This window comes from Lycorma delicatula, chromosome 1, assembly GCF_047948215.1.
Source record: "Lycorma delicatula isolate Av1 chromosome 1, ASM4794821v1, whole genome shotgun sequence".
NCBI lineage: Eukaryota > Metazoa > Arthropoda > Insecta > Hemiptera > Fulgoridae > Lycorma > Lycorma delicatula.
Window position 1 is genome coordinate 335641070 of NC_134455.1, and position 27867 is coordinate 335668936.

At 29.6% G+C, this 27867-nt stretch overlaps 1 protein-coding gene across 5 annotated transcripts in view; it reads left to right on the forward strand.

Annotated features, from left to right (window-relative positions):
• The window catches only part of LOC142334286 (cytosolic carboxypeptidase-like protein 5), a 106503-nt gene that overhangs the window by 71082 nt on the left and 7554 nt on the right, over positions 1-27867 (forward strand). The window contains exons 13-14 of one of the 5 annotated variants that reach the window (XM_075382206.1): positions 2353-2433; positions 18889-18990. The exons of 1 other annotated variant lie outside the window; for it this stretch is intronic. In XM_075382206.1, the coding sequence (XP_075238321.1) occupies positions 2353-2433; positions 18889-18969 (162 nt within the window). In that variant the 3' untranslated portion in view covers positions 18970-18990. Of the gene's footprint in view, positions 1-2352; positions 2434-17616; positions 17674-18888; positions 19009-27867 lie in introns of those variants that run through there. 3 more of the 5 variants (XM_075382207.1, XM_075382204.1, XM_075382208.1) reach the window with 3 other exon arrangements.

The window sequence follows — 27867 nt, forward strand, 5'->3', positions numbered from 1 at the left end:
TAAAATATATATACGTATCAGCCATACGACTACTCCATCTTGGCAGAATTTTTAATATGGAAGAAATTAAAACTCAAATGAGGTTAGTCATATTGTAAAAGGGTGGTTCTGTGTGCACCAGAAACTTTGCTAGGATCAAGAAGCTTTCCAAGCGCTGGAAGAAGTACATTGAACTGACTAGATTTTATTGAATAATGTGTTAATTGCTGCATTGAACTAATAGTAAATTATAGCTGCAAAATTCCTGTTTATATAATTAACCTTTTATTACAGAGAAAATTTTAGAAAAAATAAAGGCTCTTTAAAAATAAAAACATTACTGTGAAGTGTCTGTAAGTTCACAGATTACTCCCAAAATTACGAGGTCTGTTCAAAAAATACATAGACTAATGTCATAAAACAAAGTGTACATTATTTAGAAGTTACTTGTCTGGGTCCCCTTCAAAGTACTCTCCTCCCCAATGCACACACTGATCCCAACGGTGTTTCCACTTTTAGAAACATTTCTGGAACGCTTCTTTTATGATGTTCTTCAGTTCCTTCGTCACATAAGCCTCAATCTCAGGAATCGTCTCAAATCTTCTAACTTTCAAAGGTCTTTTGAGTTTGGGGAACAAGAAGAAGTCACAAGGAGCGAGGTCAGGTGAGTTGGGTGGGTGGGAAGAACAACAGTGATCGAGTGTTTGGCCAAAAACTCATGAGTTCTGAGGGCTGAATGGGTTGAAGTATTGTCGTGATGAAAAAACCAGTCACCACTCTTCCACATTTCTGGCCTTACTCACCAGATAGCTTCCCACTGATGTTGAGAACTTCAATGCAGTAAGTCTGATTCATTGTGTGGAGCCTTGGGGGATGTACTCGAGGTGGACTACGCCCAGAGCATCAAAAAAACTGTTAACATCACCTTCACATTGAAACGAACTCGGTGAGCTTTTTTTGGTATGGGAGGTGTTTCACCCACCTACTGGGATGATTGAACCTTTGTTTCGATGTCATAACCGTACACCCAAGATCCATCACCTGTTATGATCCTCGACAAGAACTTTTCATCTTCTGAACATTCAAGCAATTCTTGACAAGCCTGGATGCGATGGGCTTTTTGATCATCTGTCATCAGGCGTGGAACAAATTTTGCAGCAACGCGGTGCATCTTCAATTTTTTGGTCAAAATCTCATAACATGATCCAACTGATATCCTACACTCTTCAACAAGCTCTCTGATGGTCAGATGTCGATTTGCCCGAACCAGGGTGTTGATTTTGCCTACGTGTGAGTTGTCCTTTGATGTGGAAGGATGTCCAGGATATTTATCGACTGTGACCATCTTTAAAATGTCCATGCCACTTAAAACATGTCACACGCTTCATAGCAATGTCGCTGTAAGCTGTCTTGAGCTTATCAAAAGTTTCACTTGCAGATTTTCCGAGTTTAACACAAAATTTCACAGCAACTCTTTGCTCGTTCAAGTTACTCATTCTAAAATCCACCAAACAAAAAAACACACTTCACAAACAACCGCGTAGCTAAGCAACCAATAATGATATTTGCAATCAAAAAACTGCGTTGTAATCAGCTGATCTGTATGAACATGCAACGCCAAGCAGATTTGACTGGAACCAACTGGACCTGAGCAATTCAAACAGTCTACGTATTTCTTGAACAGACCTCGTATATCTTATCGTTTGTGTACAGTCAATTCACTAACTTTCTGTCAGATTATATGATCATTTCTCCTCACCCAACACCCTGTAATTACATCTGTAAATTGGTCACTATCTTTATCTCTAAATTGCTCATGATTACTAATTTTTGTAGAGATTATATGGTTATTAATTAAGTTATAACTTAATACTATAATGCTATATAATACCTATAATGATGCCTATGATATCCTATAATAATGATGCTTATGATACCTATAATAATGTTAAATTAATACTATATGCTTAACTATAATTTTCTAAAAATTGTTAATCATGTAATATATTATCCACCATTTCATCAGACAATACCTTAACAAAGATAGAGCAGTTATGGAATCTAGTAAATAATGATAAGTGTTTAGTTATCCTGCTGATTGAAAATGGTCTAGGAGCAGCGCGGTAAGTTTGGGAAGCTAACGATTATTTTCGCTGGTCAAAATGTGTCTATTAAATCACTTTAAAAATTTATTACAGTAAAAGAGATGTTTAAATCAAAAATGGAAAAGTTTATTTTTTTATCTTATGTTATTCAGTATTTCTTTATTAGTTGATTGAAAAATATAGACAGAAAGGTTTTATTTAGGAATTTACTATTTTTTTCTCTATTTTATTATATTATACTTTATTGAAACTTGTCTATGATTTTTAGACCAAATGGAAACCAAGAACCCTCCCTGTATCACAGAATGCTATCATATTGCTGAATCTGAGAAATCTTACCATTCCTGAGGTAATTTTTCTTTCTTATGATGTGAACTAAATTTTTATTATCGATAATAGTATCTTTATTTTTAAATATTTGCTTCAAACATAGCTTTTATAATCACAGGAATTTTTCTTTCATAAGTTTCTCGTTGAACACTTAATCTAGTACATTGCTGTGATGATAATTTTAATATTTGAATGCGTAGAATGGCATGTGCATATTGAAGAGCAGGGTTTGTTAGTTTGTAATATCATTTCTAACAAAAAATAATGAAGCTAAAATTTGATTAACTTTATTTTGTATTTTTAGAGCTTATTATTTTTTTTTTAATATAACCTTGCTTTCTAATTTGGCAAAGCTTTTTTTAACATCCTTTAAAGGTGGAAGTATCAGAAATAGATAAGACATTCTTAAGTCTTAAACTTATGAAGTTAAATTTTTTTTTACAAATTAGTAACATTGTTTTAAAAGAAAATTTTAATAGTGTTGTAACTAAAGCTATGAATACATTTAGAAAGTTGTGCATATACTTTTATCATGTGTTTATATATAAATAATATACACTGCATATGGTTTTCCATGCATTTATTATTAATTGAAATTTGATAACAATTTATTCCTTTTCCTAAATTATCCTTCGACAGACTAGGTATGTATTTTAAAAGATTAATGAAATATAAAACTGCTGTTATACATCTAATTGGAGTTCTAGGACAGGATTAATTCTTTCAGAATTATTCACCTTTGTTGAAACAAATAAATTTCTGTTTGCTCTGTAATTTTTCACAATCTGAGCCCAGCTGAGTCAGCCTAGATGTAATCTTCTGTTCTTGCTTTTAAATGTAAATTAATTAAAAATATAATCAGTTTAAAATATAATATTTAATATATATCTATATTTAAAATATAATATTAATTTAATAATTTGAAAATATAGCATAAATAATCTAATTCTTTAAATTGAATTATCCATTTATTTATTTAGTAGTTCATTTGCAACTGTCGTATATGAATAATGTACATTAATACAAAAAGAAAATCAAATAAAATCCAAGAATATATATCTAATTACAAGCATGTGAAATGTGCTATATAAAAATAGAAAGTATGTACATGTGTGTAGATAGTTTTATAATATTTATTACCACTTATTTTAGGTACAATTTAAAACTTGGAAATGCTCTTAATATTAAAATAAATGATAACATACTCTTAATATTAGTCTTGCTAAAAGTGAGTAAACCTTTTAATTGGTTTATTCATTAGGTAATGTTATTGTGTTTATTAATGAAAATTTCAATCATTCCATAGCCAGATTTCTTTTTACTTGTTTTGAAAGAATTGAGCATTTATTTTGTGTTACATGATTTCTCTAAAATATACCCTACATTTATGAGATTACAAAATTTAGAATTTTATTTTTATAATAGTCATATTCAAAGAGAAATTTTGTGGGTAATACAGTGCCTCCCTTGGTTGCAGAAAAAATGGGTGAGTGTGTCCTTGTTGCAATTTTTAAAAAAATCTTTGTAATGGATGTAGCAGTAAAAGTGCTCGACACTGAGCAGTAAATGTAGTTTCATAAAAATAATCACATCTTCAAAATTTAAAGTGGTATTTTGTAAATAAAAATAATTATAATGTGTTTGTGTCAGTAGTTGTCTGTCAGCACTTTGTCATATTTTGAAATAAGACCACGAACTTACTAATCTTTATATAGTACGAGTTATTTGTTCATTTTTAGCAACTTTGTTAATAATCTGTAACATATATCAAGTTGTGTATTGGTTACATTAAAAATATTAGCAAATTTACTGGAAGCTTTGGATTTTTAATTTAAAAAAGTTTCTGCAGTTTTGTTATTCTAGACCGTGCTGTTAGTACATTAGAAAGATGCACTTTCAATAGCATAATTTTTTAATTTCAGAAAAGTATCATTGAAGCTCAACTGGGTATAGAAATAATATATTATTTAAGAGGAAGATCCATTATTGTTTTGCTGTAACTGGGCAGTCTCAGACAAAATGTTGATTTCCTACATTGTAATGCTGTTTTAAATGTACTATGAGTTACTGAATATTCAAAATAATGTAATGTATATGTAGGAGTATTAGTACTCTTATTGGCTATTTTTCAGTGACTCACAGGTTTTGCTATATAGCAAAAAGATGTAAAGATGTTAAAAAAAAAACACAAAACTAAATGTAATAAAATCAACAGAAAAACTTGAACATTTTAGTTTGTAAAATCTTAATCATAATATGAATAAAATTATGACTAATATCAAGATCTAAAATTTGGTATTTGGCCAATTCATAACTAAAGTTATATAACAAAGGTACTGTAAAAACCTTTTATTAAAAAGTGAATATGTAAAGGCACACCTAACAGTGTGTCTGTTTGTAGGGTTGTTATGATGTTCAGAAAATACTTTAAAAATGTGTTCGTCTGTCGGCCTAAAGTATGACTAAGTTTGCCTGACTAAGTCCAGCCCGAAAGATTATATTTTCCAATATTAGAAAAGATTAAACATGGTGGGCTGATATCGCTAAAGTATTTGTGCTCATATTAGGACCTATGATTTCAATTTGCAAAAGTTTTAGAAGTTGGTTTACAGTTAAACATATATTGTAACTTGATAAGTCGTTACTCCTTCAAAATACTTCCTGTACTTGGTTCCTGACAATATTACTTCTCAGAACAGTCTTGATGTAACCTCTTTTAGGATGGCTTATAGGTCTGTCAATGAACTTTCTTAAGATTGTAGATAATCTGAAATTACTGTACATTCAAAGTAGTAATAGGAGAAAGAGGATAAAGTCTACCAAAATCATATCGGGTGAGTAAGGCCGCTGAGAAAGCACGGTTATGGCTATACTATCTATGGCCAAAAAAATTGAATCTGTAGTGAATGTGTTAATGTATTGTTAAGATGATAGAATCAGAAGTTATTTATTCACATTTCAGGATTTTTCTCCTGACATTATTTTTCGGATGTTTTAGCACTTTGATATCTACGAGGGATTCATAGTTTTTCTACAGGTAAGAAGTTATGATGTTTGGCACCAACAAAGTTTTTGGTGTTAATAAACATCAAAAAGGGTTTTCCTACATACAAACAATTACAAAGTTTTTATAAAAATTACAACTTCATAAAAGTTACAAAAGTTGTAGTTTTTCATTATATCAATAAATTGTGATTCATTGCCTAATGAAATTCTTTTTCCAAAAAGTTTTGAGTCGTAGCATTAGCATATTTCAAAAGTGGTCGGCTGATGGCAACATTATAGTTTCTCTAATTCTGTATAAGCAGTCATACGATAAGATAAACTTTGGAGCTACTACATCTTAGTGGTTTGTTAAAATGTTAAGAGATAAATCTTTGTGTTAAGGTAGAGATGTGCTCTTCTGCTTTTTCCTGCACTGCCAATTGATGATTGGAATACACAGTTTGATTTCATGTTACATGAGCAATGTAAGATAACTTTGAAGGCTATTTTAAAACCAGTTATTTGTTGACTGTCAGTTGACCTAAATTCCATAAACAGTTTCTTAAAACTTGTATAGCTTGTTTTATTATTTCACAAGTGTCCATAAAAGTTTTCTATTAGTTGAAAAAAAAAGGAAATGTTTATTATGCTCCTTAGAATCAGTCGCTCTAATTCCATCCACATCTTCCTACATGGATATAAACATACAACTCGGAGAACTTAACTATCCATTTTATGTACAATAGCTGTATAATTTTATGTACTTTGTAAAATAAAATTTTATGTTATTTTAAAAAGTGTGTATGTATATGTAATTTAATAGGCGTACAAGGACGTTATGTGGTGTCCACCACATTAGATTTTTATTTCTGTCTTACAAACAAATGTTTTCACAGCTGCTATAGACAGACCACTGCTTACACAATTGTAACCTTTGAACACCTATGTACAAATACAAGTCCACATATCTTAGCCATATTGAAAACTTGCTTTATTAAATAAATTAAAAGAAATATTAATTTTTCCCACTCTATACATCCTGTAAAAGCATTTTCAAATTCTACATAACTTGAAACTTGTTTTGATCCCTTTCCCCCCTACATTTGTGACTTTGTAAACAGCTAATGAAACAATTATAGACTGCCCTGCTGGTTTAGTAGTCAGCATGCTGGTTTCTTAATTTGTAGTCAGATGAAATTACCAACAAGATCAGCTTTTTTAGTTGTCAACTCATTTAAGCATTCTCCTTGTTAAAATATATGTATGTGTTTGTGAATTCCTGGGATTTTAAGAGCTAAAAAAGGTGTTTATTTACAATTTATAGTGGTTTTCCCTACTATTGTACTGCTGCATTTTTTTTTGAGAATAATCTTTAAATTCTCCTGTTTCCAAAAATATAATTTGAAACTGCAGTATATCTGTTAGAATCTTATCACATTTAAAAATACACTTTTCAAAGGCACTATCTTAATAATTTTATTTGTGTGAAATAGAAAAATGTAATGGAAAAAGAGAAAGCGTAACTGTTTCTTGAGATGAGAAATAAATGCAGTATCATATTTGTTATTAATATTTTGTTGTGATTTTCTGTTATTTATGTTACAATTTAAATGTATGTTGATATTTTTATTTTCACAAATTAAAAATATATTTTAATTACTAAGAGTCATAGAAGAAGTTATAGATATAATGGAGAAACAGAATGGAGCATCCCTGATGCTCTAACTGAACACTTGAGAGGCGTTCAGTGGATTGGTCAGGTCCAGTCAAAAATCACTGGCATAAGTTCTATTTAAGAAAAGATACCGAATTTTTGGCATTGTCTACTTAAGTTATGATAATTTATGATTGAGTCTGCCTTTAGAAATAATATTATTTATATATACAGCCAGTTAATAATTTACTTATAGCCTTAAGTTTTTATCCTTTCATCCACTGGATCTATTTTTCCCCAAAGAACTAAATCAGTCTTTTTGTAAATGCTCTCTAAAGAGAGAAACTTATCTAATTTTGATCATTTTTCTTATACAGAGGTTTAATCATTGTCCCAAGAGGGGGATAATTTTACATCATATTAAGACCTGAAGAAACATTTATGGTAGTTGTAATACAGAATAATATATTTAAGCTTACAAAGTTCAATTACATATATTAATATATAACTACACATTTGTTAAAGATCGTTATATTTCAGCCCAGAAAATACTTTCCATGATAAATTAGGGTGAAAGAAAGTAACAGAGGTACTCGCCAAAATAAGTGATCCTTCACTCCAGATATGTCATTACACATAAAAATGTTGAAACCATATGCATATATGCGCAGGTGCTGCCATCAGCACCTTTGAGGAGAGAAGTTTTAAGTTATTTTGTTTTAATACAGGTATTCAGAAAATAAACCAGAATACATCTTTGATGTTGTCTATTTAAAGTTAAATGGTTCATCTCCTCTTGAACATTATTAGTTTATTTAAAATAAGAAGTATTAAATAGTTAAAACTTCCTTACCCATATTTGTCATCAGATCTTTCATTTCATGATAAATATAGACATAAAACTTGGATGTAGATTTTTTATGTCTAATAATGTGTTGAAATAAAATACCTTTACATACAAAATGGTTGCTAGGTCTTTTCCATTAATAGTTTATTATTTACTATCACTCAAAGTGAAATTAAGCCTTTTAGGTGATATTCTTAGAATTACATATCGTTAAGATTTCAACAGTGTAATTGACAACTTGAGATACATTGTTATATTTACTTCTGTTCATTTTGTTTTTAGTTTTATTTCTTTTTATTTTACTACATTAACCTTTTAATTTGTTTTAACCATCTTACTTGTTTTATTATTTATAATTTTATATAAAACTGTGAGAAAGAAAATAATATACCAATTTTTAAAAATATATTAAATAGAATTAAAAAAACACGGATTCACTGTACGTTTACAAAAAAAAATTCATTTATTAGCAGTTAACAGTACACTAATTTGATTTTGCGGTGATATAATATTTTTCACTAGAAGCTCTTTTATTTTGATGATTATCCAGAAGTTTCCATCAGATTTAGATCTGAAAAATGAATAGTCAGTCCAGTGGAGTACGTTTGTACTGTTTTATTAAAATAATTTGAGCACAAAAATTAATGTTTACAGTGTGTAGTGTGTACCATGGAGCAAGGTCGTGTTGAAAAGTTTTTTCTGTTTGTGGAATTCATTCATTCAATTATAAAAATTTGTGATCCATAATGTTTATGTATTTACTGTTATTCTTAATTTCATTCACAAGAAATTCTATTGGTTTACTAGAATTGGAAAAGCCCCAAAATGTTTTTTTATGATGTTTACTTTTCTGTATATTCCTCAGTTCAACTAGTTCCCCAGGACTTCAGGAAATTGAGTCTTGCACTATAAAATCTGTTTTTTCTGAAAAAATAGTAATTTTCCCCTCGTGTTATATATAGGATTTGTGTTTTCTTGACCATTTGAAGCATTTTGCATTCATTATAGCATTAATAGTTTTGGTTATTGGCTTTCTGGGGTTCCTTCTCATTTGAGTAAGCCAATGTCAAACACCCATCAATATTGATCCCACCAGCCACCAAATGTTATTTTATTAAAAAGATTGTGAGTGGGAGTAGAAATCAATCACAACAAACCAGATTTATGAAGTATGGTAATTACCTAGTCTCATGGTTGTGTGGTGAAACTGGTGTGTTGCCACATGTTACATATTTTTAGAAGTGTAGCCTGGTAATAGAACAGTTTATTTTATCATATTATAATGTAATACTTAAATATCAGAAACTTTTTTTTTGAATTAATGAATATTATTGTCGAGGAGCCATTATTTAAAAATAAATTTTCATGAACCTCCTTTCTAGCAGTGACTAGTATGTTAGTATCATTGCAACATCATCTTTTATTTTTCTAACATTTTGTTTTATAATTATAACCTGTTGTGAAGAATTATACTATAATAAATATACTTAGTTATTTATTACTTTTGGGAATGAAGAGATGATTGATTACATGAAAAATACCAAATCAAAAACGATTAAGTTGAACAACATATTTTATGGGTTCCAAGTTGCATTCCTAACAATTAATAGTATAAACTTTTCCCAACTTATTATTTGTATGTTATAAACTACTTACCACAGTCTCCTTGATCTTTGATCTTTGCTATATAATCAGATCATGACCAAAGTGCTCATTGATACATCTGGCCCATATACAAGTTGAGCAAAATTATGTAAGAATACAACTCAGCTGATTCTTTAATTTTATAGAAGGAACAACTTTCTTTATATAAAGGAAGGACAGGTATATATAAAGGAATTTTTTTTTGACATGCCATTTCTTTGTCGTTTACATTTTTGGTGTAACATCTGAAAGCTAAATAGAATCTCTTAATACCATATTATTTATCAAAATGAATTGTTCTTTACTTAAATTCTGTTCAAATACTGCATATATTTGATGGTGTATTATTTTTATCATGTTTTTGTAGACATGACTATAATTGGTGTAATAATAGTCTATAAAGAGGGAAGATTTTTATAAGCAATGAAAATTACTTTTTCTTAAAACTTTTATGTCTGTTAAAAATTTCTTTCAAAAACCTTACAGATAAAAAGCTATAGCAGAGTAAGGTATCTAGTCCAAGTCACAAAATGCCCTTCAAACAGTTTTGCATGAGAGTCATAATCACTCACTCAACACTATAGCCTCCACCTTTCTGCAATAAAAATTCAAATGTTACAGTGATCTCTGAGTCAAAGAAGTATTTATATCAACAGCGATCTGTGTTCACTTTCACTGAGCCCCAGTCATGATCAAAGAAGGCTCTACTTTTTAAGGGATGACAAAGCTTAGCAGCAAACTGTGAACTACACAAAGGCTACTTATGAAGCTTATATGGATTTTTTACTGCTAAGTAGCAACAATTCTGCTTGTAATCTACCAAATTGAAAATGTAAAACAAAAAAAGGTTGCTTGATATTTCTGGGTCATTTTGTAACAGAATTAATTGGACTTGATCTCTTTATGTTAATATTTATTTATTATGACTCAGCTATCTGAATACTGCTGGGATGAAAGTTTTAAGGATACTTAAAATAAATTATCTTAAGTATCCTGAAAATAGTAAATATTGACAGGTTCTGAGCCAACTTGCTTAATAATCTCCTTGGAGTTACAGTGACTACGTCTAACAAACAAATGGCATTTATCTTTGTATAAACAGGTTTATTTTGAAATGGCTGTTTTACAATAGAATCTTCTTTAATCTCTGATATCCATTAAAAAATAGTGCTTCATGGTGCATTAAAACAACCGAACTACATGCTAAACTAGATTGTGTAGCCATTACTAATACAAGTAAATAAATATTTATCAAAACAGTTATCCACAGGTAAGCTCAACGTGGCAAACTAAACTATGATATGAAAGTAATGATACGGTACTGAACAGGGAATTTTACCAACTTACAGTGCCAGAAATTCCTTTCAAAAATGGAATTTTGCTTAATCTGTTAACCAGAACTCATTAACTGGGGACTAATAGTGAAAGATATCAGTGTGTTGATTAGATTCATGTTGTATTCTTAAGAAGATGGCAATGATTGTTCAGTGTTCATCAATCAGAATGGATATCTCAGAATTTATTGCAATGAAAGATCACACATCGGTAATTATAGGAAGGATGCAACAATTTTTCTCTTAAGTTGGGACCAGTAGACATAAAAGTTGATCAGAGGTAATAACAATTATGAAAAGCATTGATGAAGTAAGCTATTTAATATTACTGTAAAATCTTGCAGAAGAAAAAACAAATCTCCAGACTAACAATCTGTAATTGCAGAATCCAAGCTCATCAAAAAACATTTTGATGAACGTTTTTGTGCATGAATCATTTTAATCTTGCCTTGATTTTTAAATTCAATAGATTATAATCTTTTCAATTGGACTATGTTTTTTCAAGTTCACTGTAAATGTAAAATAAAAATCAATCAGAATCATTTTTAAATACATATTTAACAGTAAATTTAAATCTTAGATAATTTAAAAGAAAATAGGATTATACAATTTATTAGTCATATTTCTTGATTGAGATGTGGATGAGTTTAATACACTGTTGTGATTACAACAGCTTATGGTTGTATATAAACTAACAAAATTAAAAGATCAAATCAAAATTATGAAAAAAGGTTCATAAAAGATAAATAATGTATGTATTTTAAATATCCTAGGCAAAATTGATCCTGATTATCCAAATAAACAAAATCTCACTGTTTATCTTAATAATTTTATGAACAGATTTGTTATGGGAATGAAGTGCATTAACCTCCCAATGCATTATGAATATTCAACATTATTTCTACTATTTTCATCAACCATAGACATGTAGATTACTGAGAAATAGATTTCTCAGTAATCTATTTCTCAGTTCAATCTAAATTGAAGTCCTTCAATTTAACTGCTCCTGGATAGTAGGTTTTTACTGGGGTTTATTATTTTACTATTTTTCTAAGTCTTTTTTCTTTATTCTCCTTCATATTGGGTTCATTAATTTATGAGAAAATAATTTTTATGAAATTATTGATTTATACATGTATTGGGTTTGTTGAAATCTGAAACAGACCATAGGTTGAATGGAGGACTCCATTTTCAGAAGTCCAATTCTGATAAGGCTTAGAGTGTTCCAGTGACAGTATTTTTCACACTTGCAAAAAAAATCAGCTTCACTAAAATATATGCAGAAAAGTTTTCTCTTTACTTGAAACATTTATTACCAACATTTTTGATTAACTACCATTTCAATTTTTGCAATCTAAATGTATGCTGTTGTTTGGTTTTAAGGAAGCCACTAGATAGTGAGCATATAAGCACATAACCTGGATAAGATTTCCAGTAACTGTTGAACTTATTAACAGCTTTAAAATATATGTACTGTTACATTGATTGGTTTCAGTATTTAACAGCATGGGAGGAGGGTAGGAAAAGATCATCACTCTGTTGCTATGATCATATCATGCTTAAAAATATGATAGTAGATTATGATGCTCTTTGAATGAATTTTTACGTATATAGTAGAAGCAATGTCAAGCATTAGTAGTACTGAAGTTAAAGGTTTGTGCTACGGGAATTGAATTGTCCCGTGTTAGAATGTAAGTCTGTATTTTTTCTATACTAGAACAGGATTGTTGAATAAAATAAAATAGCAGATTCTAGAGCTTTGTTTCAGTGTACTCATAGATAGCAAACTTGTCTTCTTCTTTCTGCCCATTTTAACTTTCATAGACATATGTTGCATGGCTGTGACACCAATTTCTTTTACATCACTGTAGAAAATTTTTAACACATTCTGTTGTTTTTATCTTCTCTGAAAATTTATGTGTAAGATTTTTTTTTAATGTACAATTTATAAACCATTAGTTTAATATAACTGACACCGCAGATTGTGAATTTTTTTGCAGTAAGATGATGTTTTATTAAGTCATTCTGAAGTTCTTCAAGAAAAATAGGCCTTCTGATTTTTCCTCGTTTTTAATCCCATTATTTTTTCACATAATTTTGAATTGTTGAAGCAACCTATTAAAATCTGCAAATTAAACTGTTAATTTACCTTCACCATATCCACCTTACTTTAACACTCTTTGCTGTCTTTTAAAGTTTTTCAGTCCCTAAATTTACTTTTCTGTATTATCTAAAAACAATCACACATTAATTAAATTATTATCCAGTGTTATTCACACTCCCCCTCCCCCACCAAAGAAGAGCAAATGGGTGAATATAAAAATTGAGATTTTGCTATCGGTAAGCTGATTTTATTATTATTTGTTACCATTACATTTTGATTTTAACTACACATCTTTGGTTAAAATTATTTTTGTAGTAAATTTAAAATTACTCTAATTAATCTTGTTTGTTTTAATTTTATAAATTTAACACCAATTCAAAACATGAATATTCAAAAATACATACAAACAACCAATCCTAATATGTGTTTCAATCGACTCAACTCTCACAAAGCTGAGAGCTAAATTTTAAGCCAGCAAAAAAGAAACCACATTCCATAAAAAAGTTTATTTATTGGGTTTGGCATGCTGTTTATTTATATTTGCCCTATAATAAATAAATACATAATTGTGATCAGTAAATATTAATATACTGAATAGTCAAGGAAGTAATGGGTAGGAATACCATCCACGGCTAAAAAAAGTAATTGCCCCACGTTTGCAAAAATCAAGTGACACTGTGGTAAAAGCTAATTGGAGCAGCATCAAAAAATCAACAATAAATTATAAAATAAGAAAACAGAAGTGATTAAAGTGCTTATTAAAAATTAGAAATATAACTACTTGTACATGGAATAATAATGGTAAATTAAAAATGTGAAATTACTAATTATATAAACTAGTTATAAAAAACAACAGTTCCGAAGGTTTTAGTGGAAATTATTTGAGCATATATTTATTTATATTCATATTAAACAGAGGTGTATCAAAATCAATTTTTTTTATAAACTCATTTACGGACTAATATTGCCTCTGTAAAAAAAATTTTTAATTTTGTTTTAAAAAATTGGTGGGAAGATTTTTTTTAGATTGGTTAGTAGTACATTAAAAATGACAATTGAAGAATATTGTGACTTTTTTCTTAAGGCAAATATTCTCTTCAGATATACATAAAAAGTTCTGTTTTCTGGTTTGAGAGGTACATATTGTTATTTGTTAAAAATAAATGAGTATTATTTTTTGTAAAGGTTGCACATTTGTAAACAAATGAATATGTAATAATTATAATTTACTAAATATTGGTCTATAAGATTCATATTTATGGGCATCAAACTGATGTAAGCCCATTTCTGAATCTTAAAAACTCGTTCAGATGTGGTGGAGCCCCAAGAGAGATGTTTATATTTTAGACAGGAATATAAATAGGAATAACAAACATTAAATAATGATGATTATATTTTAGTTCTGTTAAGAGAACATGTAGTATCATTTGTATCATTATGTAATAAATTATACCATAGCATTAACAAACATTTCAATTTTGATTGTTTGTATTTAATAAAATGTAACTGTTATTGCATTTATATATCATAAATGCAATAATGTTGCATTCTTGTTTAAAACTTAATATTGTTTTTATACATTTCATCAATGAAAACTGTAAACTGTTACAAGCCTTTTTTTATGTATTTGTCTATTCTAAAATTTTCCATTACCTTGTTCCATTTAAATTTTTTTCAAGTGTTATCAATAATTATTTGTTACTTGAACAAAGAGATGAAAGATACAGGGCAACAAAAAACTCTATAAGAGATATGTTTCCTATTTTAATTTCTGAAAAGGTTTTTGTATAATGTTGGAATGCAGGAAAACAATTGCATCTTTCAGCGTTTCTTTTGGCTACATCATTCACTAACACTGATTTCATTATGTATAATTTGGAATTTTTTTAATATAATTCATTTTACATAAGATTTCTCATTCACAAGAAATAGTTACTTTGCTTTGGATGGTTATTTTGACTGGTGTGAGGCATGTGAACAATTATTTCAAGAATTTGTGTTTAGTTCAGCAGTTGTTTCACGGGTAAAAACAGTGCTATCAGTCTCACCATTACAGCCATTATGTAAGAACCTTTTGCCAACTAGTAAAAATCATAAATTATTTTGCTTAATTACTCAAGACTATGTACCTTTTAATCCTTCCTTATGGCTTAGCATTGTAACTAGCATGTATAAAGTGTGCCGAATAATATTTATAATGTATAATTAAATTAAATAAATTATATTAGTATTTAAAATATTAGTAATGTGGGTAAGAAACTTTTATAATAATATATATATTTTACACTAATAACCATTTAATATAATTAATTACAAGTTTTGAATTAATGATAAAATCCCTTAAACATTGTGCTATTCTTTAAAAGGTACCTGTTAATTAAGAACAGTATAAAGTCTTATCAAATTTTTCATCAGTTTGAGATTTCTTTACAACTATAAAACACTGATAAAAGTTTTGGCTTCATTTACTTAATTTTTATTCTGAAGTAATTGTCATAGATGATTACAGAAACAATTCTAAAATTTCTGAAGATCTGTTGGCCTTTCAGTTTTCTAGAAAAATGATGCTTTTTTCCTTAACTGCATATACTGTAGTGGATAAATATTTATATTAGCTTTAAACAGGTAAACTGAGTTCTAAAAAAAAAATAATTATTCTGTTTATGTATACTTAAATAAGACCATTTATGTAAGTCGTTTATATTTAAAAATTTACTAACTGTATTACAGTAAAACCTTTTCTAAGATTTGTTAAGATGTTTTTTATATATATCACAAGATTAAATAAAATGATGAAAACAACTGTTTAGTTTTAGAAACAACCATTTGTTTAATTCAAGTTTGTACTTCATTGTACATTACTAAAGTATTTTCATGGTTGGCATTAATATTCAGTTAGCAACTGTTACACTTGATTTGTATAGTGATTGATTGATCGATTGATTTTTATAGTATTTTGGAAATCTTCAGTTATCTAGTTTGGTTTTCTTGGTTCAGGACCTATCGGCAGTTGTGTTTAATGCGAGTATCTATAACTTGTTACATATGAGTTACCTGGCAAGGGTATGTTGTTGATTAGAATCCAACAACAGAATTGGGGTTGGGATCAGTATTAAGAATCTATTAGGATTAAGATAAAACTTGTTTAGCCAAGTCTCAAATTAGGTGGGAAACAGAAAGTTATTTATCTGCACCATGATACTACGATTATACAGCTGAACATAAATTATTCAGCGCATTTTAGGGGTTAATAAAAAATGAACAAAGCAGTGTAGCACTTGTCTGATTATTTTCAAACATTAGTGTAGGTATTAGAGTTACTGATGACCATGACTGAACACACCAGAATAATGTAACAAGTGGTGGGATTGTCGATTGAGGAATGTCTATCATGCAGGAGAAAACAATGTGCATACTGTGGTTTCATGAAAGTGATTGTAAATACTGTTCATAGTCGTTTCATTTAGAGTATGGCCATGATCCTCCTAATAAGACTATAATTGTTAGTATCAGCAGTTTAAGGATACTGGAAGTGTAGTACACAAAAAAGGTGCTGGCAGACCTTCTGCCTTCAAAGAAGTTGTGGGTCAAGTAAGAGAAACTTTTACAACGATGGTCCCCACCTCAAGATGCCAGTTACGACAGTACAGTCACGGCATTCCTCATCCCATCACGGGCACTGGAATATTACTTGTTCCGGTGTGTCTAACTCCTGACATTAGGGGCAGAAGGGGTCTTCAGCTCTTTGTTGAAGGAGCTTTATATCTATATAATTTCACTGATTTTTACTTCCTTGCATGAATTAAAGGAAGTATTGTGATTGCAAAAATTTCAGTATTCAGATTTCAAGAAATATCCATTTTGACCATCCCTGAATCCATTTTGACTAGTTTCCGTGTGACATGTGTACATACATACCTTTGTGCGTATATATGTATGTATCTTACATAACTGAAAAACAATTAGTTGCAGTGTGTTGAAATTTTGTATTTAGGACTGTTGTAACATCTAGTTGGGCACCTCCCTTTTTGATTGCAATTGACTGGACCAAAAGTGTCCAAAAAACACAAAATCAAAAAAATTGGATTTTGGACTTTTTCTTAACTGCAGTAATAAGCCCTCATTGAGAGCTTTTCAACGATGTATCATAATTGGTACTTATTTTCATTGGCTTCAGAGTTATAGCCAAATAAATACATTTTAATTAATGAAATATTTGGATCTTACAAGGGGAAGCCACATCGGTTCGAATCTGACTGACTTCATTTCAGATTTTTTTTTTTTTTTAAATATATTGATATGTTAATAATTATTAACCTGATTGTAAAAAAAAAAAATTACAATAAATAATAATTCAATAACAGCAATAAAAAAAAAAATCATAAGTTAATAGTGAAATAAAATTTTATGTACTTTTAAAAATATGTATATATAATTTAATAGGCATACAAGGAAGTCATGTGGTCTCCACATCAGATTTGGTGAAACATTGATTATTTAATATTAATTGAAAATTATAATTTAGAATCATATTATTTTTATTTATGCATTTGTTTCAGTCTACTTGATAATAAATATCGCTATAAAACTTAGTAACCTTCTGCTCTTTCGTTTTTTTTTCATTTTGTTGATAGTTACATCATAATAATTTAAAAAACATAGTATTGGATACATAATAAGACTTACATTTATTTAAAGAGTAATAAAGGAACTTTTACTCTAACCTAATATTTCAGGTAAGATTGTTGAATTAATAGTTGTATAAATATTTGATGTTAATAAAAACCAATATTTTAGCAATTGTGTAACTATCCACTTTTATTAAAAAAATTGGAGGATTGTATCTTGTTATCAAATGAAATGCAGCAAAAATGTGTAATGTAATTTAATAGGCGTACAAGAAAGTCATGTGGTGTCCACACAAGATTTTTATTTTAAGTATGTCCATGATATGCAAATCTTTAATGAAAAATTAAAGTGTTTGTTCAGTTTACGTCATGAAATGAATTTTAAAAGATGTGAAAAAAATGTGTAAATGGTTGAATGATGAATAGAAATACTGTAGATGGCTGTATTTATTTTAGCTTAATCATAGTTAAGTAATATCTGACAGGACTATTTTTAGAGATAGAATTGCATCTTCTATCAAGGAAATTGTTTTTTTGTTTCAATGATTGTGTTGCACATTAAAAGTGAATTGCCCTTATAAGCAATTAAGAGTGGTCATTACTCGTTAAAAATTTGTCTGTTAGCAGAGATAAGACTTATTTATTTTTGCCCTATACTTTACTTCAAAAAATAAACTTTTTTATTGCATGATAGAATCTTTTGTTTTCATAATTTGGCTTAATGTTAATTTTATTTTTTTATAACCTTGAGTCAAATCTGCACTTTTAAAATAAAGCAGTTTATAATTTATGCTGTAGTTTTTTTTTTTTTAATTACAGTTCAATAAATTTATCTATTTTATTTCACTTGTACTATAGAAATAAATATGCTATGTTGTTTTTGAGTTGTAAATGTAATATTAGATCACTAAAACAGAAATCTGTAACATCTCTGTTAATTTATGAAATTTTTCTTTTACTTAAATGGAATGCTATAAGATTATAAGAAATCATGAGTTATTAATTGCAACTGCTCGTTGTATTACTGTAGCCTACAGTAATTGCCCTTCTTTTGTTTGTACAGTATTTCATTTATTGTAAATAGCATATTATTACTGTAAGTAGCTATTTTGTAGTGTTATAGTTTCTTTGCAATAGTTGATCATATATGCGGACATGTAAAATTGCCATACATTTTATTTTCAGATTATTTGTAAAAAAAACTTGAAAAGAAAAATTTTTCCTTTAAACAGTATTTGTAAAATATGTTAGCCTAAAATAATTTTTACATTGTTTCAGGGTTTACATATTTGGCTTCCTCTCATCATTCTCCTTTCATGTGTTCTTATGTACTACATGAAATATTTAATTGTGCTGTAAAAAGTGATTTAGTTTGGGTTTTATGATAAAAAAAGTACTATAGTGCACAGATTGTAAAATATTATTAGGCATTAAAAGTTATTTCATTTACCAAAAAAAAAAAAATACATATATATTAGTTATTAAATAAATATAATTATAAATGAACTTTATATTATGGTAAATTGAAAATACATAATTGATTTCTGGAAGTTAAAGTTTAATTTTTATCTCAATTTACTACCAGGTTTAGAAAAAATAGATTAATGAATTTTTAAAAGATTTTATGATTGTGTAGGTTAATGTATTTATTTTTCTTTACTTTTCAGAACTGATTATTTCTGTTTGCAAATTTATTATTTTACTATTTTTATTATTTTACTATTTTTATTATTCATTATTTTGCTTCATTCACAATCTTTTTTTCATGAAAAATATTATAGTTCCCAATTGATAATGAATGCCGTTCTTTATTTTTATTTTACGAAATATTTTGTATTTTCAAGTCTTACATAGAATTCTTTATCCTAGAGAGTAAGATAGCGTACATGTCACATTCTTTCTAGACAGAAGGGGATAGACAAATTTACTAATTTACACAATCCATTCAATTCTTTCTTTTGCTAGTGGTCATGTAAAATATTTGAAATCCTAGAGGCATCAGTCTCATGTTCTTTCTCTGAAGATAATTGCATTCACTGTATAAAAAATTCCTGTGATAAACAGTGCTCAGTTATGGGATATTTTATTGGATACTTTTTCTGACACCACAAAAGAGTGTCTCTTGTAGGATCAAATATAGACTAAAATTTTCTGGGCTTAGTCAATTTTCTGGATTATCTAGTCATTTGATTATGGCACTTTGCAAATAAGTGGAAGCGTCTTGCAGAGAATTCTCATTATGAGATGCTAACTCAATTTACATCCTGACCCCTGCTAGGGAAGACACCTGCCTGTGACAATCCCAGTCGCCACAACACCCCCTCTGTTCCTAGTCCTGATGTGCTGTAGTGGAGGTTGTCTTTTAGACCCTTCAAACTTGTAACGCATCATAGTCATCATTTTCACTATTATCAAGATGCCACGAATGCAAATGCCTCAACAGACATTTCCATCAGTGTACTTATACATCTAACAACTTTCTATTGCCTTCATATGGCTTCTTCCTACCACAACCACCTGCTAAAATTTACAACCCTCAGCTATCAAATTAAACTATTCATGGAAGCACGATTCCCATGCTTTACTCTAATGCCAAAGGTTTTACACAAACTCTTTACATATCTAACTTCAATTAGATTGTGCATTCAGATCATTACTTGATTGAGCCCTTTTAACACCAAAAATACTCTTCTCACAGCAACAAAACAAATGTTAATTGCAACAACTATTTTGTCATGCAGTTCAGTTTACTCAAAGTCCTCTTGATTTACTAAAAAAAAAAACAAGAAACAGATTCATTAATTTAATAAGATTCTAATGAAAACGCACCCAAAAGCGGAGCAGAGCTGGGAGATACTCTCTCTGCTATGGTCAGCTTTTGAAAATGAAGTCATTGCTTATATTTTCCACACTGCAGCAGCTCCATCATAGAGTTTTCAACACATTCATTCTCATTCTAACAGCGATTACTTCAGCTAACTAGGGCTTGATGCAGTCAGATCTGTAACACTTTAAAAGTTTTTCCATTCTTTATATTGAAATGAATTTTACATATTTTTTAATCATTAAAATACTAAAGTGTATTTTTTAATCATTGTTTCTCTATCAATCTTTTATTATATTTTAATGTTTTGTTAATATTTAAAAATAAAATCTCTTCAGCACCGTTAACTTAATATATCATTTTGGAGATAGAAAACATTCACTAGCCAAGAAATGTTGAAGAGTGTCATAAAACATCCAGAAATTAAATGTTACACCTTATTATTACTCAAGAATAATGACATGAATTACCTAATCCAATCAAAATTGTCTTTTTTTTCAGGAAAGGAATTATAAATTGGAGCTTTTTCTTTATCAATTTAAAATAATTTAGTAATTTTTTAAACAAGTTTTCATTTTTACAGCCATCTCTGATATTGGGAAATTTTTGTATTAATTTAGCTCTCACATACAATAGGGCCGTTTGAAATAATTTTATACAGGACAATAGGGCCTTTTGAAATAATTTTATACAGGACAATAGGGCCTTTTGATATAATTTTATACAGGGTGTTTCTCAAAAGACTCAACCCAAATTTTTATAATATATTATTGTGTCTTTGAACGTGTTTCAAAAATATCTGTGACTGTGGCTCTCACAGGTATCTGATGGCTGTGGCTCATTAGTCAGAATTACTTTTTCTCTAAAAATAATGATTAAACCATATAGCTGATGTGTATGAATAGACTGAAGGTTTATTTGTAGAGCTAAACATGTTCAGCGTTTTGGTAATCTGGTATGCTGATGTGCAACACTATGTTTGGCTTAGTAAAGAAGGCAATTCAGTCCTCAGTTTCCTTAGTAAGTCTGACATAGCATGGTTGTTGTTGTAAGATGGTGATGCTTATTTTAGGAGTTACATATGCTTAATTTCATGCACGTTCATAACATATTTGAACTATTTTTCCATAACATAGACTCAAATTACAAAAATATTTAAATCGCACTACTTTGATATTACAGTAGATGTTAAAGGTGATTTCTTGTAATCTCAATGCAAGTCTTATTCATTTTAGATACTTGCAGCCACTTTTTATTAATGTTGATTTCACTTAGTGAAATCTCACTTTCAATGGTACTTTCTGATTTCTGAAGCATATCAGGATCATCCTCCAAAACTGTACTTTTTAAATGTATCCAAAGTAAAAATCTAGTGGTGAAAGGTATTGAAATCTTGGCAGCCTCTTATCTTTGAGATCAAATGAAGACCAAAATATTTTGCTTGGTTATTTCATTGGCAGTAAAACAAAATTCCCATTCCTTTTTTTCTCTAAATTTCAATAAACTATTGAATTAAGTTACAGTAAACTTCACCATCTAGTGTTTTATAAAAAGAAAAGTAAACAGTAAAGGACCTATTACATGGTGGCAAAAGATTACTCACCACCTTCACAATTTTAAATATGTATAATGATTGTGAAATGACATTAGTGCAGATCTGGTTGTTTCAACTGTAACACATGTCTAACCTTGACTAGGTATTGCATTCTTGACAAATAGTATAACATAAAACTATATACACATTTGTAGATTTTATATCCTCCTTGTAATTGTTCCACCCTTTTGAAACACCCGTTGTTTACGTGTTTGGAATAATGTTATATAGGTGAACATTATAATCTACAAAAGCATAAGTGCTTTTTTTCTCTTGTCCACCTCCTGCTATTATAAAAATTAAATAGAATATTTGCTTAAAAACTATGAGCTTAATTTCAAACGTACAGCTAAAATAAATCAGTACTTTTTTCCATTAAGGGTCAAACTATTTGAAATGACCCAAGGGTGGCTGCTTGACCAATTCCAAAAAATTTTAACTTATCCACTTGTTTCTAACATGTCTCAGGATCTAAAAACAATTTTTTCAAATTTTTTATTTAAGTAGTGTACCTCTTGACGACCATTTTTGTTATTACACCTATTTTTGTGATTGTAAGGGTTTATGGAAAAAATCATAACTAAAGAACTATTGGTCCTGTAAGGATTAAACAAAAAACAATATATTCATATTTTCTCAAGGTAAAAGATTGGTTCAGTGGTTTATTTACCTTTCTATGAGAAAATTCCCAATAAAGTAACATAAAAAACGGTGTTTGGTATTTTTTTTCAGGAGGTAGGGATGACATACACAGTTAGAATAATTTTTTTTATATGTTGGTATATGTTAGTAGTTTTACCATAAATAATATTAATACTTACCCCTAAACTTTTATGAATTTTCGAAAAATAGCATTTTTTAACAATTCAAATTTTGGCTTCAAATAACTCTGTTGGGGCTGGTGATAAAAATCTCAAATTTTCACAATTCACAGTGTTTTTGTAAATGTCTATTGAAAATTAAAAAAATTGTATTTTTTGTATGTATTTTACTAATTTTTTTTTTTGTATGTAGTTTACTAATAAAAAAGTTATAACTAATCAAAAATCATGAAAATCCTGTTAAAAGCGATACCATTTTGACTAACTAAATAAGTGTTCCAAGGGGCTTTCTTGTCTTTGCACTTTATATTTTTTATATTTAGCCTTTACGTTGTTAAAGTTGATGTTTTCTATATTTTTAAAATAGTTTCTTTAAAATTATCAATGATGGGTTGTAATTTAATGATAACTTAACCAATACCAGCAACCTAATACAATTTTAATTCAAAAATTCTTATAAAACTTACCCAAACTGAGATTTCAATGAGTAGCCTACATCTTTTTTCAAGAATTCATTTTTATTTTTATATTGGTTTATTTTTGTAAACACTATCAAAGAAAAAATAAATTGTAGCAAAATTTTAATTATTCTTCAGTGAAATAGCCTGTTTTTATAGCAATGAAAGTTTATTTAGTTTAGTTAACCAACAGCTGTGATATCTATTTTGATAATTCTCTTGAAATTGTGTTAGAATGACCTGTCACTGTAGTTCAAGTGATGTCAACTTTCTCAGAACTTTGCATATTGGTATCCACACTTTGTCTTGTTGAGACTTTTGAAATGATGTATGTGATCCAGCTGGGTGGATAAATGAAATGATTTATATAGTTCATTGTTCTGCTGAGAAAAAATACTGTTGAAATGGTCAACACAAAGAGATTTTCCAGGAACTAAATTTAAATTTGGAAAAATGTGTTCTTTAATAGCTTGATCTGATGTTATTTGTTTTAAGTTTTTCTTAATAGTTTTTTTTTGAGTTCTCAAAGGGTCATAACAGAACTGTTCATACAGATGACTGAATTTTGACAAAAACCTTTTTTCATGATATTTACAAACTATAGTGATATCTGAATTAATATGTAAAAAAATAAGTTGGTGGTTTTCATCACTAAATTTACAAATTTTAATGAGTTCTTTTTAGCAGTGTACCATACACTGTTTTATGATACTTTTCATCCACATAAATTTCTATGGAACATTGTTCTTCCATTTTTTTATTTGAAATTGCTTGAAAATAATGTAAAAATTTAACTGATTTTAAAATTTGTAAATATAATATTAAGTAAAACTTATTTGTTTAATAAACACTTCCAAACATAGGAAGAAATTTATAAACATAGTAAGATGTGAACAGGTCACTGACTAATGTCAGATTGACCAGTCTGCAGCTGCAAAGCTAAATGATACAACAAGCATAAATGAGCATGTTGCAACATGAATTTGCCTGACGACTGGAAATGACTTCAAGCTCCTGTTATAACATGAACACTGTAGTTGAATGGTTCAAACAAGTCTATTTCAACTATAGTAATAAGTATAAAAATATGAAAGTGGCAAGATGACAAGAAACCCCTTGGAGCACTTATTTAGTTAGTCAAAATGGTATCACTTTTAACAGGTTTTTCATGATTTTTGAGAGGTTATAACTTTTTTTATTAGTACAATATACAAGAATTTTTTTATTTACCATATCTAAAAAAATACTCTAAGTTATGCAAATTTGACATTTTTATCACCAGCCTCAACAGAGTTATTTGAAGCCAAAATTTGAATTTTTGAAAGCATACTAGTTTTCAAAAATTCATAAAATTTTAGGGGTAAGTATTAATATTATTTGTGGTAAAACTACTAACATATACCTACATATAAAAAAATAATTCAAACTGTGTATGCCATCCCTTCTCTTGAAAAACTTACCAAAAGTGAAATTTCATTTTCATGTTCAAATTTATTGGTAATTTATCGTAGAAAGAAGAGAGATAGGTAAATAAACATCTAGACCAATCTTTTACCTTGAGAAAATATGATTAGATTGCATTCTGTTTTATCCTTACAGGAGCAATAATTTTTTTAGTTATGATATTTTCCATAAACCCTTACAATCACAAAAATAGGTGTGTGCACCATAACAAAAATGGCCGTCACAGGTAAACTGCGTAAAGAAAAAAATTAAAAAAATAGTTTTAAGGTCCTGTTACTTGTAGGAAACAAATGGGTAAGTTTCAATTTTTTTTTAATTGGTCAAGCAACTAGCTTATGTTTTTTTTTGGGACAGTTCAAATAGGTTGACCCTTAAGTTAGATTGACTTTTGATTTCATAACTGTTATTTCTTTTAATTGTTTTTGAAGTACTTTTTTTACCATTTATTTATTTCTTTTTTGTTAATTTTTTTTTTTTTTTTTTTTTTTTACTGTTCAACTGATTTATTTGGCATAAGCATAATTTTTATATATTTAGCTCCTCTTGCCAATTTCTTTGGCTGTTTCAGGTATTTTAAACAGATATCCATTGTTAGACCTTAGTGCAGTCATTTCCAACTTTTTGAAGTTCACAGCACCCTTGGGAATAAAATTAAAAATTTGGGGCAACCTGCGTTAAATTTTAAAAAAATTAATTTTAGATTGAATTGTAGTGTGTTTCCAGGAGATGTTAAATCATTTTTCAAATAAATAGCTATTCCAGTAATTTTATTCATTTATTTATTTAGTGTATGGCACCAAAACATAACACCAATTACAATCAAAATTACAAACAAAGATTTAACAAACTAATATATGCTACTGATTCCAGAGTTGCCATCTGGAAATCTTCAGGATTCCCTTCATAAGCTGTCGTAGGGCAAACTTCTGTGACGTGTCTGACAGTTTGATTTTCACCACACTCACAAAGGGGCGTTGGTGTTTTATCCCATTTATACAGGAAATAGGCGCACCTGCCATGCTGAGTCCGTATTCTGTCTAGCGTTGACCATGTCTTACGTGGCAAGTCAAAACCCGGCGGCCTTTGAGTAATACATGGGATTTGGTTATTCTGCTTTATGGCCCATTCTCGATGCCAGGCATCAGTTAGGTTAAATCCGTCCTCTGTGGCAGCAATTGTTGTTTGGATAGGTGGCTTTCTAGATCGAAGGCAACCACGATTGGCATCCTCAATGCCCTCATGTATTGGCAGGTTTTGTTTGTCCATAATCTTGTACTCTCTTATAAGAGCGTTCATACGGCGCAGGTTCGGGGGTGGTATGTGGCTCAATACCGGGAGCTATTCCACAGGAGTAGACCTGATAACCCCGGAAATTATTCTCATAGTGTTATTAAGTTGAGCATCAATTCTATGAACATAAGGGCTGTTAAGCCACATTGGCGCACAATATTCAGCAGCTGAGAAGACCAAGTTCAGAGCCGATGTGCACAAAAAGGAAGCCGATGCTCCCCACGTCGTTCCACAGAGCTTATGTATAATGTTGTTTCTCACTCTCAATTTCCCTGCAGTTTTCATTAGGTGCTCCTTAAATGAAAGCGTTCTATCAAGTGTCATGCCTAGGTATTTCAGTGTCTTATTATGAAAGAGCCATGTATCCTCAAATAGAATTTTAAGCTCCCTATTAGCAAACTTGTTACTCAGATGGAAGCATGACACCTCTGTTTTACTAGCATTCGGTTGGAGGCGCCAGTTTATTCATTTATTGAAAGGTAATATAATTAACATACATCATAGTAGAATACAGTTTACTATAATGAAAATCGTTGAATAAAAATACATCAGTAGAGTTTTGTTCAATTAATCATTAATATGAAGCTTGTGATTGATGCTTAGAGCACAGATACTTGATATCATGCCGTACAGTTGACAATGAAACACACATATCATCCTCAAGAACTTGCAGTCTGTTTCTTGCCTTCAGTTTTATTGACACCTTAGTAGAGAAGGCTTGCTTGCATAGATGTGATGTTGAAAACGGCAAAAGTGTATTCATTGCTTTCTTCAGTTAGGATACTCCTCTGTCAGTCCAAGCCAAAAAGCAGCCACGAACACCTCACTCTAGATGAACTTATCTTGAGTGTAATCAGCTCAAAGGTGAATAAATTAATTTTATTTGCAATTTGCGAACTCTATTTCCTCCACACTGTCTGCGAAATCAAATGGTGAGACAACCTAGTCAAGATTCTCAGTGGAAAGAGATGGAAAGTACACATCTATTGCATCTTGCAATCTTTCTTGATAAGTTATCACCAATGAGGTCTTTCATCCTACCCAGATATTTATTGCCTGCCAGATAAGAAGAGATGGAAAGTTCGACAGATCTCCATTTTGAACTGCAGTTCAGCAGATTTGGTTTTCTTTTCATTTTATTGGTTGAGGAAATTATTGTTTCCTGTTAAATAGCATTGAAACATTTAGTTCATTCAGCTTATGAAATGCCAGAAATGACAATTACCATGAATCATTTAATAACAGTTCATGAAATGTGTCTTTATTTTATTTTCATTCTTAAAAAAAGTTTTCACCTCTTCTGTGTGAAATAACAAAGAGGTATGAGCTACATCCGTTTCACAACATAACTGTTTAAAAGACCTGCACTTCAAATATCGAGATTTGATGTAGTTCACCATTTTCACATCTTAGTTAAAAACTGCAGTAAACTCTTCATCATATGCTTTCACAATTAATGCCTCTGTACAAAAAACAGCGAGTTATAATAATGTATTTTTATTGACAGCTGTGGAAGTAAAACCTTTAAATTTCCCACCTGTAGATGGTGCACCTTCTGTACACGTACCACAAGTCTTTCCATGAAAGATCATGGTTATTGAAATAGGAAGTAGAAACAAAACCATAAAGGCTTGTGGATGTAGTTTCTAGCGGTCTACAGAACAGAAAACGCTTACTGATGTCTTTATCATCTGGGGGGATATTGTGTGCGGTGCTCTACCACTGACAGTGAAGGAGGCATGGCGCAACAAGTAATTGAGGGGTCATGGGAATGCGTGGGTGATCGAGGACAGAAACTAGTCCATC